The sequence below is a fragment of the Camelina sativa genome, chromosome 7, assembly GCF_030686135.1.
Source record: "Camelina sativa cultivar CO46 ecotype springtype chromosome 7, ASM3068613v1".
Classification (NCBI taxonomy): Eukaryota; Viridiplantae; Streptophyta; class Magnoliopsida; order Brassicales; family Brassicaceae; genus Camelina; species Camelina sativa.
The window spans coordinates 32,975,745-32,991,198 of record NC_141886.1 but is presented as its reverse complement, the minus strand read 5'-3'; the positions used below and the strand labels follow the sequence as shown (position 1 = coordinate 32,991,198).

The following is a 15,454-nucleotide window of genomic DNA, read 5'->3' as shown; positions in this document are numbered from 1 at the left end:
TAAATGTATATACATTAGTGTATTATTTATAACAAAAAAAAACAACTATTCTCTATAACTAAAGTTTATCTCTTTACTTTTATACATTGTTTTTACTTATGAAAAGAATTAAATATATATTTTTTTTGTTAAATTTCATTTTATTTTAATAACTTTGAACTCATCTACAACTATTTTCTTTAACTAAAAGTGTATCTATTTACTTTTTTTTCAACCAAACAATAAATTAAAAGAAAATTTATCGGTTAGTTGACCAAGCCGGAGGGAAGGGGTTTACAAAAAAAACTTCAGAGATAAAAGAACGTGAAGCACATGCAAGATACTTCGCCTTCGTATTTGCAGCACGCGGGATCCAGGAGATGAAGAATAGTGGGAAAGACCCTAGCGAGTTAAACTCATCGAGCTGGTTGGAGAAAGACGGGCAATCTTGGACTGCACCATAGTGAGTAACTCAGCAAAATCAGTCTTAAAATGTTGACAAGTGATTCCTACAACACGTATCCGCTCCATGGTCTACAACAACTCTTCTAACTCCAAATGCATGGAGAGAGGCTCCGTCTTAGACACGAAGTGAAAAACATGGACATGCGAAGATGGAGATGGAGCTGACATGACCAGTGTAAAAGAGACCTCTTCCCAGGCTAACTTATCGCCCAAAGCCTTAGCAATTATATCATTTGCCTCAATCTCTAAAACTTGAAAAACTTTTTTGTTTATGGCTTTCCAGATTGCCCACAAAATTCATAGTAATTGAAGAAGTTGATCAGGATCACCCTTTTGAGAGGCACCATTCCAGAAAACAAAATCCAAATTCGATTACACCGACTCATATGTAAAACCCTCTGACGAGACCAGAGTCGGAGATAAATCCCAAATTTCATAAGAGCGAGGACATTCAAAGAAAACGTGATTAATAGGCTCAACCGCAGAGTCACACCTTTTACACCAAATGTTACATTGGATACCTTGGTGTATCTATTTACTTTTATAACTAGATTACTAAAATATTTACTTTATATTCTTTTAAATTTAAATTTATTTTAAAAAATCTAAACCCGCACATCAGGTGAGTCCTAATGTAGTACACGAGGAAGAAGAGTCCTAGCTCTCTCTGCTAGTTATGTCGTTTTATTTCATTAGTAATTTAATATTTTTTTTTAATAAACATTGTAGTTACAAAAATAAAAGGACTAAAATGTTTTGAGAATTAAAAAAAAAAATGTGTGAAATGTGGGACTAATGTGTTAAATGACACGACAGTAATTGAAGGTATTAATGTACTAATTTGGAAAAAAATATTTTGAGGATATAATTTTCTTTTTTTAATGTTCTAAATGGGAAGACAAATGAATAAAACAAAGAATTATATTAAGAAACGAATTGGAAATTACAACACAAACATTACAGTAATAGGACTAAACCTCATCAAATTGTATATAAAAAAATATTTTTAAATATAAAGTTATATAGAAATTTACAATTGTGGGTTAAAATAAAATAAGCCGACAAATAAAAAAAATTATTAGCGTGAAGCCCACGAGGGTTTTTTTGTGGGGCCCACTCTGCTCCGCCCCAAATCACTGACTTTCTCATCTCTCCGAATCTTTCTTCAGCTTCTAAAACCCAGAACCTTCTTTTTCCGGCGAGGCGAAGGAAGAGCTTGCTCTTGCCCTAAATCCCAACTCAAAAAAATCGATGATATAATGCTCCCAACGTTCAACGGTTTTAAAATCATACGAAAAAACCAACCTTTCCCTTGTCTTCTCTCGCCATGACCTTATTCTCAAGGTTCGTTTCTATTCTCATATTCAGAGTCCTCTTCGTGGTTTCTAAATCCGATTAGTTTCTGACTACCCTTTAGCCGGAGATTGCTTAGATTGATTCGTAGGTTTTAAAAATCGAGTCTTTAGTTATAAAGTTGTGAACTTTTCTCTATAAAAGTCTTCGTTTGATTAGATCCTTCTTTGGGTGGGTTTTGGTTTTGGTCTTTTTGCAGATTTTTGATCACTGGAGTGGTGAAGAGAACTCTATTCTCTAATCAGAATAATAGAACAGCTATTAGGGTTTCTGTAAGGCTGCCACAGTTCAGAATTCAGAGTCATGGACATCACACATTGGGTCTTCTTCATAATGTTAAAGGAAGCTTTTTAGGTAATCATCATAATCTCGCAAGGAGGAGCTATTCGATTTTATCTGCGAGCAATGTAGTTAAGCAGCATGCTCAAGCCTCTTGGGAAAGGTTTCTTTATAGTTTAGCTATGAATCGTACTTGGAACTTGTCTCGGATAACTCAGATTGCTCAAGTGGTTAGCTTGTCTTTAGCCCGTTCTCACTTTTTGTTACCTGGTTTCTTGGCTCTTACTTTGAGAAAAGTGGCATATGCGCAAAGGGTGGCTCCAAGTCCTGTGGTGTGTTCTCCTTCAAGCATTTCTCCTTATAGGAGTTCGTTAAACTTCCCTATCGTTATCTCGTCGTTAATGATTTCTGCAGTCAAAGGTGTTGTTCTGTTTGGGAGAGCTCTCTATTTAGCTGTTTTGTTTTCTCCAAATGTTATAATGGCGTTGTTAGAATTTGCGTGTGGGCCTCGTTTTAGAAAGCTACAGTATGAGATCCTCCATCGGACTCTGGAAAGAGCTGGTCCTGCTTTTATCAAATTTGGCCAATGGATTGCCACACGGCCTGATCGGTTTAACAAGGATCTGTGTTTGCAGCTTTCAAAGCTTCACAGTAATGCCCCTGAGCACAGTTTCGCGTTCACCAAAAAATCCATCGAAAATGCATTTGGTCGTAAGCTCTCTGAGATATTTGAGGAATTTGATGAGGCGCCTGTGGCATCTGGGAGTATAGCTCAAGTACACCGAGCTTCCCTGAAGTTTCAGTATCCAGGACAAAAGGTGAAGTCCTCGGAAGTTGCTGTTAAAGTTAGACATCCTAGTGTTGAGCAAACGATGAAGCGAGATTTTGTGATCATCAATTTTGTGGCAAAGCTAACCACTTTTATTCCGGGGTTGAATTGGCTTAGATTGGACGAGTGTGTGCAACAGTTTAGTGTCTACATGTTGTCCCAAGTTGATCTCTCAAGAGAAGCTTCTCATTTGAGTCGGTTTATATATAACTTCCGTGGATGGAAAGATGTCTCTTTCCCTAAGCCCATATATCCACTTGTACACCCCGCTGTTTTGGTTGAGACATATGAGCACGGAGAGAGTGTGGCTCGTTATGTAGATGGATCAGAAGGACATGCGCGGCTTAAGGCTAAAGTAGCACACATCGGAACTCATGCTCTCTTGAAGATGCTCCTGGTTCTGCCTCTTTCTTCACACGTATCTTTTTCTCCATTTCGGCCACTTGAACCTTAAAGTTTCTTTGATTCTTGTTTTTCAGGTTGACAACTTCATTCATGCTGATATGCATCCAGGGAATATTCTTGTCCGGCCAAACAATACTCCAAGAGGTCTTTTCAGATCGAGGAAGCCACACATCATTTTCCTAGATGTAGGCATGACTGCAGAACTCTCAAAAGTTGACCGAGATAACCTACTAGGTTTTTTCAAGGCAGTTGCACGTAGAGACGGCAAGACTGCTGCTGAACGAACACTTAAATTATCTAAACAACAGAATTGTCCTGATCCACAGGCCTTTATCCAGGTGAGATCACTTGCTCTGTGTTTCTCTTACATCATACAAAGTTTCTTCACTTCCGTGGTGTTTTATATACAATACACATTTTTACAGGAAGTAGAAGACGCATTTACATTCTGGGGAACAGAGGAAGGAGATTTAGTCCATCCCGCGGATTGTATGCACGAACTATTTGAGAAAATGAGGCGTCATAGAGTTAATATCGACGGCAATGTTTCCACCGTGATGTTTACAACATTAGTTCTTGAGGTGAGTTTAAATCTCTTATCAACGCTTTACAGTCTCTTAGATGTTTTCAAATTTGCTTCAAATCTAACAACACTGAGGTTTCGGCTTGATTCTCTTTCGTTTTTTTTTCAGGGCTGGCAACGGAAACTCGATCCAGGATACGATGTGATGCGCACGCTACAAAAAATGCTGCTGAAAAGCGATTGGATGAAATCACTTTCTTACACAATTGATGGACTGATGGCTCCTTAGGACTGGAAAAAGGTTCAATCTTTATTCTTTTTACACCATTTTAACATTGAGAACCAGATTTTGTTTTCTTTGTCTTAGGATGTGAAGAACTGAAACATATATTTAAGAGAAATACGAAAGAACATTGAGTTCTTTTTTTTTTGGGTGTTTTTTTTGCTTCTTCATTTCTTTTGCTTATTCTTTCATGTTCTTCATCATTCTAGAAACAGAGAATTTGTATTTTGTACGATACATATCGGCTAAAAATCTGAGTGATTTCAGAATGATGCTCAACGCTTTGCAGATACATATTCATATTCTTATACTTTATTTGGTTAAGAAGAATGCTCAGTGCAACATCTTAGTTGAAATGAATCCAACAGAACATAACTTGTTACACCCACTAGTTACATTTGAAATAAACAAAAAATGTAAAATTTTAAACAAAAGCGTGAGAAATCAATTTCTTGAAAACACACTAGTAACACAATGAGATGAATTTAATAATTTTGTGCACTTTGGCACAGAAAAATAAAATACAAATAGTACTACAAAGTACTGCATTCGGCCTTAGTTATATATATCTCTAAAACGAATCGTTGCCAATGAGCCAAAGCCAACCCAAACAAACTCCAGCGAAGATCCCTCCCAATAGAAACACGCACATCAAATTCCCTAATGCATTTGCTTCAGGTCCCTATACAAAATTTGATCGAACCAGATTAACACAACCGTTACTAAACCAAATCCAGCCGAGATTGATTATTTTGTAAGGGGAGAGAAGCGACTTACATTGTAACCCTTTGGTGCAGTGCTGAAGATACAAACGGTTAGATAACCGTTAGTCAACCCCAAGAAAGAGGTGAGGAAAAGCATCCATCCTTGATCAGCGTATTTAGCGGTAAAGTAAAAGGCAGGGACGAGCAAGAAACGTGCCACAACGCAGACAGTGATCCATTTCCTCGACTCTACTGCTAACCCTTTGATCGAGGGAATGAACCTCGCGATCGCATCCCATCCATTGTACATGGCTACTAGAACTGGTGCATACCTTTTTTTCAACACATCAAAACATATAAATGGTTTTTTTAATTTATGTAACCACAGTATCAGCACGGAATGGATTTTTTTTTTATATATGTTAGTGATGCATACCAATCTCCCAATCGATGTTCTCCTGTGTTCTCGTATAGAAATCCCGGGAAAATCGATAGTGTCACCACGTAGATCAAGAATAGATTGATTTCAAGATCTATGTTTTCTCGTAATAACTGCTTCTTGGTTAGTTTTTGGATCTTGGACTCGTCCATTTGTTGAACCTTTTAAGAGAGAGCTAAATCAGCCGTATAGAGAACACAGTATCGGATTAAAATAAAACCGAAAGATACCTGTTCAGCTTGGTCTTGGAGGCCAGCTGCGGCCAGATCCGCAGAAACGGTTTTGGCCCCTTCTTTACCAGCCTTGGCACGGTAGTATTTCACGATAGGGAGCTTAGCAAAGACTAAAGTATATAGAAAAATACAGGCTAACTGGATCAATGTCGCAATTCCTATGAACAGCACTGCGGAATAAAACACATCATGATAAGTAAAATTAGCTTAATTAATATGTATAATATGTGACAAAATTTTGAAATTAAAAAAAACTTGTAGGAGAAAAATTACAAGCCCCTTTTCGAAGACCATCATGAGACTTGTCAAATATTGCTTTTGTAATAAGCCTTAATCCGGATGTTAGAACTCCAGCTATGCCTAAACCGCCCATGAAGGCCTGGATGAACTCGGGGCACATGTAGGACAAATCTCCAACCATTGCACCTTGTACAACAGCATCAGCGAGCCCGAAAACAGCAACAATCAAACACAACACAACATATGCTACTACGCTTCCACTGCCACGCGAAGCAAGATCCAACTTCACCAAACCGAATCAAATCAAAACAAGTTCTTTATATTTTTATAAAACCGAACATTAACAAAAGAAAGAATCAAATAGACAATTGAGAGGGTACTTACAATGAGGAGACAAAAGGTGCCAGCGGTATAAAGGCTGTACCCGAAAATGTTACGAAAGCGAGTATTGAGCTTAGCCTCTTTAGAGGCAAGTGTTATTATAAACACATTCGCAAACAATTGGTAAACTATTGTTAGCACCCTCGAAGGATGATATTTCTGTTGTTAGCCAAGAAAACAAACAAAACCAAAACATACATAATTTAAACTGATATATATATAGATTGACTGAATCGACTTGTCTTGATACCGAAATATTCATACCGGAAAAATTTGATAATAGTAATCAGTGATGGTCAGCATTGCATTCCATGCCACAAGAGACCCTATTCCAAGGATACAACACACAAATCGTGCTACATTCTTACCCTGTTCATCAACAAAATTATTTCAGAAGTTGCATTTACACTAAAGATGATATTTAATATGTAATTATAGATTATATATGAATAAATGATTGATTAATATGAAAGTGTTCACACTAACCTCGAGCCTGCTAGGGATATCCTCTGGATTACTCATCGGGCAATCACAAATCCTGTAAATTTTCGGAATCTTTAAAACAATACTTCATATATAAATTTTATTAGCAAATAAATGTAATAGACGAGACAATTGAACGTCTTCTTAGGGTTCATATACAATCCCTATTCCCTAATACACATATGAAGCATTAGTTCAAAAGATAAGACGATGTTCTCTAAGAGACATAAGTACGTACTCAAATCGAGTGGGTTAATTAATTGTTGATTACGGGACTGTAACACATGATACTTAAAACAAGACCTTGAAGTTTAATTGTTGATTTAAGAAAGAAAAGGCAAAGAATCAGAAAAAAATGACGCTCACCTGAGGAAAACTTATTCAAAGTTGGCAGCAAACGATGTACTGTGTAAGAAATTCACGATGTACCCACCAAACTCAAAAGATTCGTAACAATTTTTATCCGGAAAAGATTCGTTGACAGATAAAAAAACAGAAGTAAAATCTATGTAATTTGAGAAATCTCGGCCAAAATATGAAAAAGATCTGATAAAAAAGGGAATATATATCTTATTTGTTTGACTATGTTAAAAGATATTAAAAGTCAGTATTGTTTTATGGTTGAAGATTGCTCTTATTTTACAATAATTTATTACATTAAGGGGAGAGATATTGGACAAGTGAATTTGACAGAATTTAATAGAATGTTAAAATTCTTCTCTTATTCAATTTAACAGAAATTAATAATGACTATATATGCTTTTTTGGTTTGATTTTGGTTCTAATTAAGAGTAATAAAGAAGATAATATTAATTACGAAAATAACAACTGTTTTATTTGTTTGTGATTTGGTCTTATTTATAAACGAAAATAACAACTGTTTTATTTGGTCTTACGAAACATATACTTTATATTTCCAAACTTTTTCTGTTTATATTTTCCTTCCAAAGTTATAGAAGATTAATTAGTTGGATCTTCATGGAGAACTAGCACATGTCGATTGAGAAGAAATTTAGGAGTATTTGTCGCGTATATTAACCTGAAATTGTGACCAGTTTTTTCAGTGACTTAATTAGCTTTCTTCATCTTCTTTGCTTTTTTTTTTTGTTAATGATCCATGCTTCTTCCTAGCTCTTCTTAAGAATTAATTTAACAATTCCTATAACCCATAATATAAAATATGTCTTTACTCAGGCAAAATCATCCTTTAGAGATATATTAATGAAATGTCTTGTATTGATATTCATATTCCCTTCTCATAGAACATGTGTTTTTTTTGTTTTTTTTTTGTATTTTGGGTAGCAATATATATAAATAAGAGGGTTCTCGAGTCAGATTCAGATCACATCCTAATTTTTTTAGTCTTCTTGAGGTAAAAAAAATCAAAGAGATCCATGCATATATTGATCAACAAGTAAAAATGAAAGAAAAAAAAAAAAAAGTCTTACAGATTGACGAAGGTTGTTAGGGAGATAATTATCCAAACACTTCAATACAAGAATGTTCAATTTATGACAAAGTAGTAAAACAAAATATTCGATGATGAATTCAAACCCAAATTTCAAATTTAAAATCTTATTATTTTAGTTATTGAGAAAAAGCATACTATAAGTTTAAGCAGAATTTTTTCTTTTTAAGTGTATATATAATCCTAGAAATTAGAACAGAACGACAACAAGATATTATTAGAACGGATCAAATAATAGTTTAACACAAACCCAAACCCTAAAAAATAGTAATCGTAATCAGAACAAAGTAACAAACAATAATCGCTGCACCATCGGGACAAAACAATTAAAACAGATTAACCTTAATCAATTTTTACATGAATACTTATTTGTCGCATATCGTGAGTAGGGTTCGTAACCGCTGCTTTATAGCTTCCCTCTCGACTACTGTTTTGACATGTCTCTTCATCGCTAAATCTGTCTTCATATAAAGTTTTCGATTACTATTCGGACGATTCAAAGAGGGTAATGCGTGAGACATTGAAGTAAGATCGAATGAGTTGTTGTTTGTCTTCTTAGTCGGGACTAAAAGAGTCTTGTCGCTTGCATTATTGATAGCCTCTTTGAGCGAACTTAGATCAAAAGAAGTAGAACCTCCATCATCGTTCATCTGAAGTCGTCTCGTTTCGGAAATTTTCTTTGATTCTGGCTTCATCTTTTCGTTCGTCGAGAGATTTAAGTACACAAAATATGTTATAGAGAGGTATGAAGCGTCCTTATAGAAGATGTAAATCTTATTTGGGCCAAATTAGACCCAAACTAACTAGGCCCGATAACATTATTTCTTAATGAAATTTTTGTTGAAGATAAATAAAATTAAAGGCAATTAATGTGGAGATATTTTTGTAGAGTTTTAAAAAGGAAATTTGAATTTTGTGAAAAGGAAAATGATCATTCAAATAGGTTTTAGATTCTCTACGTGGGGAAAATGAAAATCTCCTAGATTTTAATAAATCTTCAAAAGCTTTCTTGGGTAACAAACGTAAATCTTCTTCTTTTTTTGTTCAAACAAATCTTCTTCTATAATTTAAGCATATCACTTTCATATTTCATATTTATAATCATGTTTATAAGTTAATCTTAATTAAAATAAATCAACCCAAAAAAAATATACCTTAATCAAAAAAAAAAAAAAAAAAAAAAGAAGCGAAACCTAAAAATAAAGAGAAATCATCATGATGAGAAGTTGAGAAGAAACAACAGTCGCCGCATCACCAGGAAAATAACCGAAGCAAATAGAAGAAATGAAGCTAAAAATCAATACACTAATTTATTTATTTAGATAAATATCGTTTATGTAACATGAGAATCGTTAGAAGTCGACGCTGCTGCCTATTAGCTTCCATCTTCATCACACGTCTCTTTTTATCACACTTACCTTTCACAGAGGACAATGCTTTCGACATCGATGTTAGATCGATTGATGTATCTTTCTTCTTACTAGTCGGAAGAAAAATCTTGGTTGGCTTCTCGCTAGCATTGTTGATAGCCTCTTTAAGCAAACTTAGATCGAACCGAGAATCACAATCATCGTTGATCTCAATATTTTTTTTCTCTGAAGTTTTCTTTGATTCTGGCTTCATTTTTTTTTTTTTTTTTTTTTTTTGTTAGAGAATCAAAAGTAAATGATGGTATAGATTACGAGAGAGCTAATGTGTGTGATGGTATTTATATAGAACATGCAAAATGGGCCATATTGGACCTTACAAGTGTTTTTATCAAACAAAGGCTTAACTAGGCTACGAAAATGCATGAATTCTATTTTTATTTTATTTCTGAATTTATAGCTTTGGATGATTTTGGTTTATTAAAAAAATAATATCATCAATAATTCTACCCAAAAAAAAAATATATCATCAATCCCTTATATATTAAAAATAAGCATTTTCACAGAAAATACTGATGTGTCACATTCATAGACCTCGAGATATTATTTCATTTATTTGTCATCAGTTTTTAATAATATTTACATTTATTTACCATTGTATTTTTCCAAATATAAAATTAACACCCAAAATTAAATTTTATATTCTCTTTCTAACTTAATTATATCTTTTAATTATATTTTCATAAAATTTTTAAAATAAATTTTAAGAACTCTTTGTTCATATGATATAATAATATAAGATTGATATTATAATAATTTTCATGGGTTAAATTTTAATTATTATACAAAAAAATTTATAAATATATACTACACAATCGAATTTTAGTTTTTTCAATTACTGATAAATATAATAGATTTTATAAATAAAATTTATAGTAAAAACATTTAATAATTATTTTATACCGTACTATGTGCGGGTTGTTACCTAGTAGAATAGTATTTGGATACTCCACAAAAAATGGGAAACATATAAACTGGATTCTCTAGATTTTAGGAAAACGAATATTAATCATTTTACATTAATATCTATATTAACATTTTTGAAGTACATTTTGTGTTATGCTCTTTTAGTTTTTCTTAATTACTTTGTTTTATTTAAAACATTAACCCCTATCAATTTCCTAAAATAACATTTCGTAGAAACTCAATTAATGGAACTATTTAAAACGACCTAATTTGGTACGTTCATTGCCATAAATATCTTCACAACATCTATTAACCCCTACAAATTTTCCTAAAATAACATTTGCAGAAAGTCAACTAATGGATCTATTTAAACCAACCTAATTTTAAACGTTTATTGCCATACAAAGGTTGAAAATATATATACATTTTGTTTGTTCCTAAAACAACTCTATGCATTAAATGATTAATCCCATAAAAATCTCAAAATCCATTTTAAGAGATGTTTGGTGACTGTAGGACATATTCCGTTTCAATGACACAACATCATTTGAGTAACAAATTTAATCCGCGGTGTATTGCGGGTTAAATAACCAAATATTGTCCTGCGGTGTATTGCGGGTTAAATAAGAGTGGGATTGGTGGGATTTGTGACACATTTAGATATGTACCAGGAGATAAATGTATTACTAGACTATACATATACCACACGGGTTAAAACCTTGAAAACACTACAAAAATCTATACTTTGAATACTTATATTAAATACCTATAAAATTTTATATTTTTAAAATTAATAAAATAATAATAAAATAACAAATAAATACAATATAAATTTTAAAAGTTTTAAATTAAAAATCCTAGTTATTCTCATATAAACATAACGCGCCAATATTGAAAGTTAGATATTGATATTTCGTCGTCTTTGAGAATGTTTTCTCGTTCAAAGATATTGTTTATTGCATAAAAATATTATTTTGTAAAGACTGAATCTCTCTAAAAGGAACTACTGGTTCCTAGTAGCCAAAGCCAACCGAGGCAAACACCTGCAAAAATCCCTCCTAACATAAAACCTACCAGCAAATTTCCCAAAGCATTCGTCTCCAAAACCTGTCAATAGTATAAAATAAAATGTCAATAAGAAATTTTTTTTTTGTCAATAAGAAATTGAATTCACCTAATTAAATTGCAATCCAATTCAGTAGATTATAACATAGATCAATATTACTAGACTGATGCACTTGTGCGAAGTAGAATCTTTAAAACAAAAACAGGAATATCTTGATAGAACTAACTTACATTGTAGTTGCTTTTAGGTGTAACTGCCATAACGCACACTGTTAGATAGCCGTTAGTTAATCCCAAAAAAGATGTTAACGATATCATCCAACCTTGATCCGCATTTTTTGCAGTGAAGTAAAAAGCCGGGACAAACAAGAACCGCATAAGCACGCACGCAGTGATCCATTTTTCCGATTTGAGTTTTAGGTGTTCAATAAGAGGAATATATCTTGAGAAAGCATCCCACCCATTATACGAAGCAACAAGTACAAGAGGGTACCTATATGTTAAGAAACAGAAAGAACTTAACCAAATATGAATTCATAATCATGGATAAAGAAACCAAACGATGAGAAAAATATAGAAAGAATATACAATTATGAATCAATTATGAGAAAATGATTTTTTTTTTAGTGGTATTTATAGAATTTGCGATTTTTCTTAACTCTTTCAAATTTGCCATTTTATTATATCTAAAACACAATTTTACACATTAGATTTTGGTTAATTTGGTTATTTCTTCTTGTAGGGTATATAGCATTTGTTATTAAGTATGTATTTTATGGAAAAAAAAATCTCAAATGATTAGTTTTTAAGTGGTAAAAAAATGGTTATTTTCAATTTTTTTTTGAAAAAATGGCAAATTTTAAAAATGGTGTGCCAAAATGGTATTTTGGACAAAAATCCATACTACTATTAATGTTTTATTTTTTCATATCACCGAAAAATCCAATGAAAAAATTCTAATAATATTTGTCAAAAAAATTGCCAAAAACATACCATGAACCGAGCTTATGTTCTCCAGTATTCTCATACAAAAATCCAGGAAATATAGACAATGTTAAGGTGTAGATGAGGAAAAGATTGATTTCAAGGTTCCTGTTTTGATAGAGCAACTCTTTGTTGCTTAGCCGACTGGTTTGTTTTTCTTCCGCTTCTCGATGGATTGATTCAGCCTTCGCATAGTAATACTTTACTAGTGATAGCTTTGGAAAAATGTGTACGTAGAGAACAATGCAAATGAACTCGATCAACGTCGAAAATGCCAAAAATAACACTGCAAAGCATGATCTGAAATTAGTTTATATGAAACTATTAATTTTCAAAAGTTTTTATGTGAACATGTACTTAGCATTGACAAAGAAAAAAAGTCAGGTACATAAAGTTACATACAAGCGCCTTTTCGAAGACCGTTGGGAGATCTATCGAATACTGCTTTGGTAAGAAGCCTCAAAGCAGATGTTATAGCCCCTGCTATGCCAAGACCCGCTATGAATGACTAAAGAAAACATTATAAGTCTTAGTTTTAAAAATTATAAATGAAATTTTGTGGCTTTATCAAATTTATTATAACAACAGAAAAACACCTGAATAAATTCGGGGCACATGAAAGATAGCTCTCCGACCATGGCACCTTCAACATGAGCATTAGCTATTCCAAAACATGCAACAATCGAACATAAAACTATGTACACAGACAAATCTCCTGCTCCTTTGGTTACCAAGTCCAACTACAAAAATTATAGGTGAAAATTATAAAGAGAATGATGTTGTATAAAAATTATCTAAGAAAGGTCTTTCGAAAAAAGTATATAAATGTAGAAAATTACTCACAATAATCAAAAGAAGAGTGCCGATAAAGAAAATAGTATAGCCGATTGTAATCCTCTTTTGATTTTTGTTCGTTTTCCCCATGAAAACCAAGATGCATATAGTTCCAAGGACAAATGGCTGGTAAACCAAAGTAAGAACTCTCGAAGGATGATACTCCTATAGTCAATTAAATCATGACGAAAATAAAAGAACATAATGTTAGAACATTATACAGAGGCAGTGACGTGCCTCATATGAAAAGGGCATTTGCCCAAGGCCACAAAAAAATAAAAATTATAAGATGATATATCTTTTAGTTAGGTTATGTATTTGGTTTGAAAATATGTTTAAACTTTTTACTTTAAAAATTCATGATATTTTGTTTGTTATTAATTCTTCTTATTTCATATTTCTTAATCTTTTATTTGTACTAATAGAGTATTATATAATGTATTAGATATTTGAAAGTAAAATGAAAAACCACATGAAAATTAAAAACTTGTTTTAAAATTTTATACGAGAATATATTTTTAATGAACTAATAAAATGTTAATGCGGCAATAAAAAATAGATGATATGGTATATGAAAGTTTATTTTATATGTTATAAAAACACATACATAAAAATATTTTACTTATGTTTTGTTCATATTTTACATATGTTTTGCTCATATTTTACATATGTTTTGCTTATTTTTGTTAATATCTATTCAACATTTCAAAGAACAGAAAAATAACTAATTTCTGCCATATATAAACAATCACACCTACAATTTATGTTTATATAAAATTTAATGTAAACCATACTTAATGTATTAAACAATCAAATAATTTATATATGTATATATATATATATATGATTTTATCATAGTCACAAAATAATATAAATATATAAATAATTAAAAATACATATCATCTACCTATCATATAGGTAACCATCTAGTATATATATCATTTTTTTTTAATCTAATGTTAAATTATATTCAAATAAAAAATAAACGTGTTAGAAACCTTGTTTAAAATGTTTCCAAAAAAGTTTTAAAGAACATGGTTAATAAAATCTTGTTGCGAACAAAACTTAGATCATTTTTTAACTTTTTTTTTTAATAACAAAGAACATATTTTTTTATTCGCCCTAAGCCTATATGAACTTAAGCACAGCACTGTACAGAGGTAGATGTAGAACATCAAATAAAAGATTAATAATATAATTAGTAATATAGTGAAAGTTTAATAGCTTCGTAGTGTAATCTACATATTGCACAATGACACGATTAAAGCTAATGTGTATAGATATTTACCTAAAATGTATGAATTTTAATTTAAGTAGGTTATGTATGTAAGAAATTCTAAATCATCAAGAAGACATACTTACGGGGAAGACTTGGTAGTAATAATCGGAAATGGTGAGGATCGTGTTCCATGCCACAAGTTGTCCAACTCCTAGGATACAACATACCACCATTGCTTCAAACTTAGCCTAGTCCATATATTCATCCATCATAATCCAAAACAATTTTGAAACATACCTTGATGAAAACTAAGCACATAATGTAAATTTAATAAACCTCAAGCTTCCGTGGGATGTTCTCAACTTCAATGTCCATGTTTTTTTTTTACTTTCTTTTGGTTACAAGACAAATTGAAAGAAAAACAAAAAATGTGAGCAAAGGAAGAGAAAAGAATTAAGAATGATGATGATGATGATGATGTGAAAACTCGAAGAATATGTAATGAGTGATATAAAATTAATTGACTTTTTAATTGTGGAAAACATGTATATATTGTTCGAGTATCATGATAATTTATTGGCATCATGAAAGAATTGTGGAGTACAAGAACTGAATTATGGAAACATGAAAGAATTGTGGATTACAAGAAATGATAATTTATTGGAATCATGAAAGAATTGTGGAGTACAACTGAATTGGAATCATGTTTCCACAAATCAATTAAATCATGATAATTTTTATACTCGAACAATATATACATGTTTTCCACAATTCTTTCACTAAAATTAAATACCATAAAAGATTAAAAAAAAAAAAGATAACCATAAGTCCGTAAACTTGACCCTGTGTTAGACGTTTCAGGCACGTACCACACAAAAAAACTATGACATTATAAAATGAGAATATGAGATGTTACAAGCTGTCTAGTATTTGAGATAATTTATTGGCCAACATT

General features: G+C 32.0%; 3 protein-coding genes across 6 annotated transcripts; 1 reads left to right on the top strand and 2 right to left on the bottom strand.

The window, feature by feature from the left end:
- Nucleotides 1–1,466: 1,466 nt before the first annotated feature.
- LOC104703756 (Protein kinase superfamily protein) lies at nucleotides 1,467–4,385 on the top strand. The gene is made up of 5 exons (XM_087460076.1): nucleotides 1,467–1,788; nucleotides 1,997–3,302; nucleotides 3,385–3,648; nucleotides 3,736–3,891; nucleotides 4,003–4,385. Exons 1-5 carry the CDS (start codon nucleotides 1,772–1,774, stop codon nucleotides 4,120–4,122), a joined length of 1,863 nt encoding a protein of 620 aa, XP_087316202.1. The 5' UTR covers nucleotides 1,467–1,771; the 3' UTR covers nucleotides 4,123–4,385.
- Nucleotides 4,386–4,538: 153 nt separating this feature from the next.
- Nucleotides 4,539–7,185, bottom strand: LOC104703755 (equilibrative nucleotide transporter 7). The gene is made up of 9 exons (XM_010419830.3): nucleotides 6,963–7,185; nucleotides 6,600–6,651; nucleotides 6,378–6,482; nucleotides 6,117–6,272; nucleotides 5,766–6,015; nucleotides 5,490–5,662; nucleotides 5,257–5,420; nucleotides 4,894–5,152; nucleotides 4,539–4,798 (listed from the first exon to the last, which is right to left on the bottom strand). Exons 2-9 carry the CDS (start codon nucleotides 6,633–6,635, stop codon nucleotides 4,688–4,690), a joined length of 1,254 nt encoding a protein of 417 aa, XP_010418132.2. The 5' UTR covers nucleotides 6,636–6,651; nucleotides 6,963–7,185; the 3' UTR covers nucleotides 4,539–4,687.
- A 4,133-nt stretch (nucleotides 7,186–11,318) lies between these two features.
- LOC104703754 (equilibrative nucleotide transporter 3-like) lies at nucleotides 11,319–15,044 on the bottom strand. 4 transcript variants are annotated; one of them, XM_010419829.3, is made up of 8 exons: nucleotides 14,836–15,044; nucleotides 14,643–14,747; nucleotides 13,290–13,445; nucleotides 13,043–13,186; nucleotides 12,849–12,954; nucleotides 12,456–12,732; nucleotides 11,694–11,955; nucleotides 11,319–11,504 (listed from the first exon to the last, which is right to left on the bottom strand). In XM_010419829.3, exons 1-8 carry the CDS (start codon nucleotides 14,872–14,874, stop codon nucleotides 11,391–11,393), a joined length of 1,203 nt encoding a protein of 400 aa, XP_010418131.3. In that variant the 5' UTR covers nucleotides 14,875–15,044; the 3' UTR covers nucleotides 11,319–11,390. The 4 variants fall into 4 exon arrangements, with proteins under 4 accessions (XP_010418131.3, XP_087316199.1, XP_087316200.1 ...); XM_087460073.1 differs by having other exon boundaries at nucleotides 14,643–14,710; nucleotides 14,797–14,986; XM_087460074.1 differs by having other exon boundaries at nucleotides 14,639–14,710; nucleotides 14,797–14,934.
- Nucleotides 15,045–15,454: the final 410 nt, after the last annotated feature.

What these genes read in the sequence shown, in the direction of transcription:
- LOC104703754 (XM_010419829.3), bottom strand. Translation starts at nt 14,874, where the DNA reads ATGGACATTGAAGTTGAGAACATCCCACGGAAGCTTGAG. An exon ending in ACATCCCACGGAAGCTTGAG is followed by an intron (nt 14,748 to 14,835) that starts GTTTATTAAATT and finishes TATATGGACTAG; the next exon opens with GCTAAGTTTGAAGCAATGGT. An exon ending in CGGTCTTCGAAAAGGCGCTT is followed by an intron (nt 12,733 to 12,848) that starts GTATGTAACTTT and finishes CATGCTTTGCAG; the next exon opens with TGTTATTTTTGGCATTTTCG.
- LOC104703755 (XM_010419830.3), bottom strand. Translation starts at nt 6,635, where the DNA reads ATGAGTAATCCAGAGGATATCCCTAGCAGGCTCGAG. An exon ending in GCACCTTTTGTCTCCTCATT is followed by an intron (nt 6,016 to 6,116) that starts GTAAGTACCCTC and finishes GGTTTGGTGAAG; the next exon opens with TTGGATCTTGCTTCGCGTGG. An exon ending in TGGTCTTCGAAAAGGGGCTT is followed by an intron (nt 5,663 to 5,765) that starts GTAATTTTTCTC and finishes TTTATTCCGCAG; the next exon opens with TGCTGTTCATAGGAATTGCG.
- LOC104703756 (XM_087460076.1), top strand. An exon ending in CTCTCTTGAAGATGCTCCTG is followed by an intron (nt 3,303 to 3,384) that starts GTTCTGCCTCTT and finishes CTTGTTTTTCAG; the next exon opens with GTTGACAACTTCATTCATGC. An exon ending in TTACAACATTAGTTCTTGAG is followed by an intron (nt 3,892 to 4,002) that starts GTGAGTTTAAAT and finishes TTTTTTTTTCAG; the next exon opens with GGCTGGCAACGGAAACTCGA.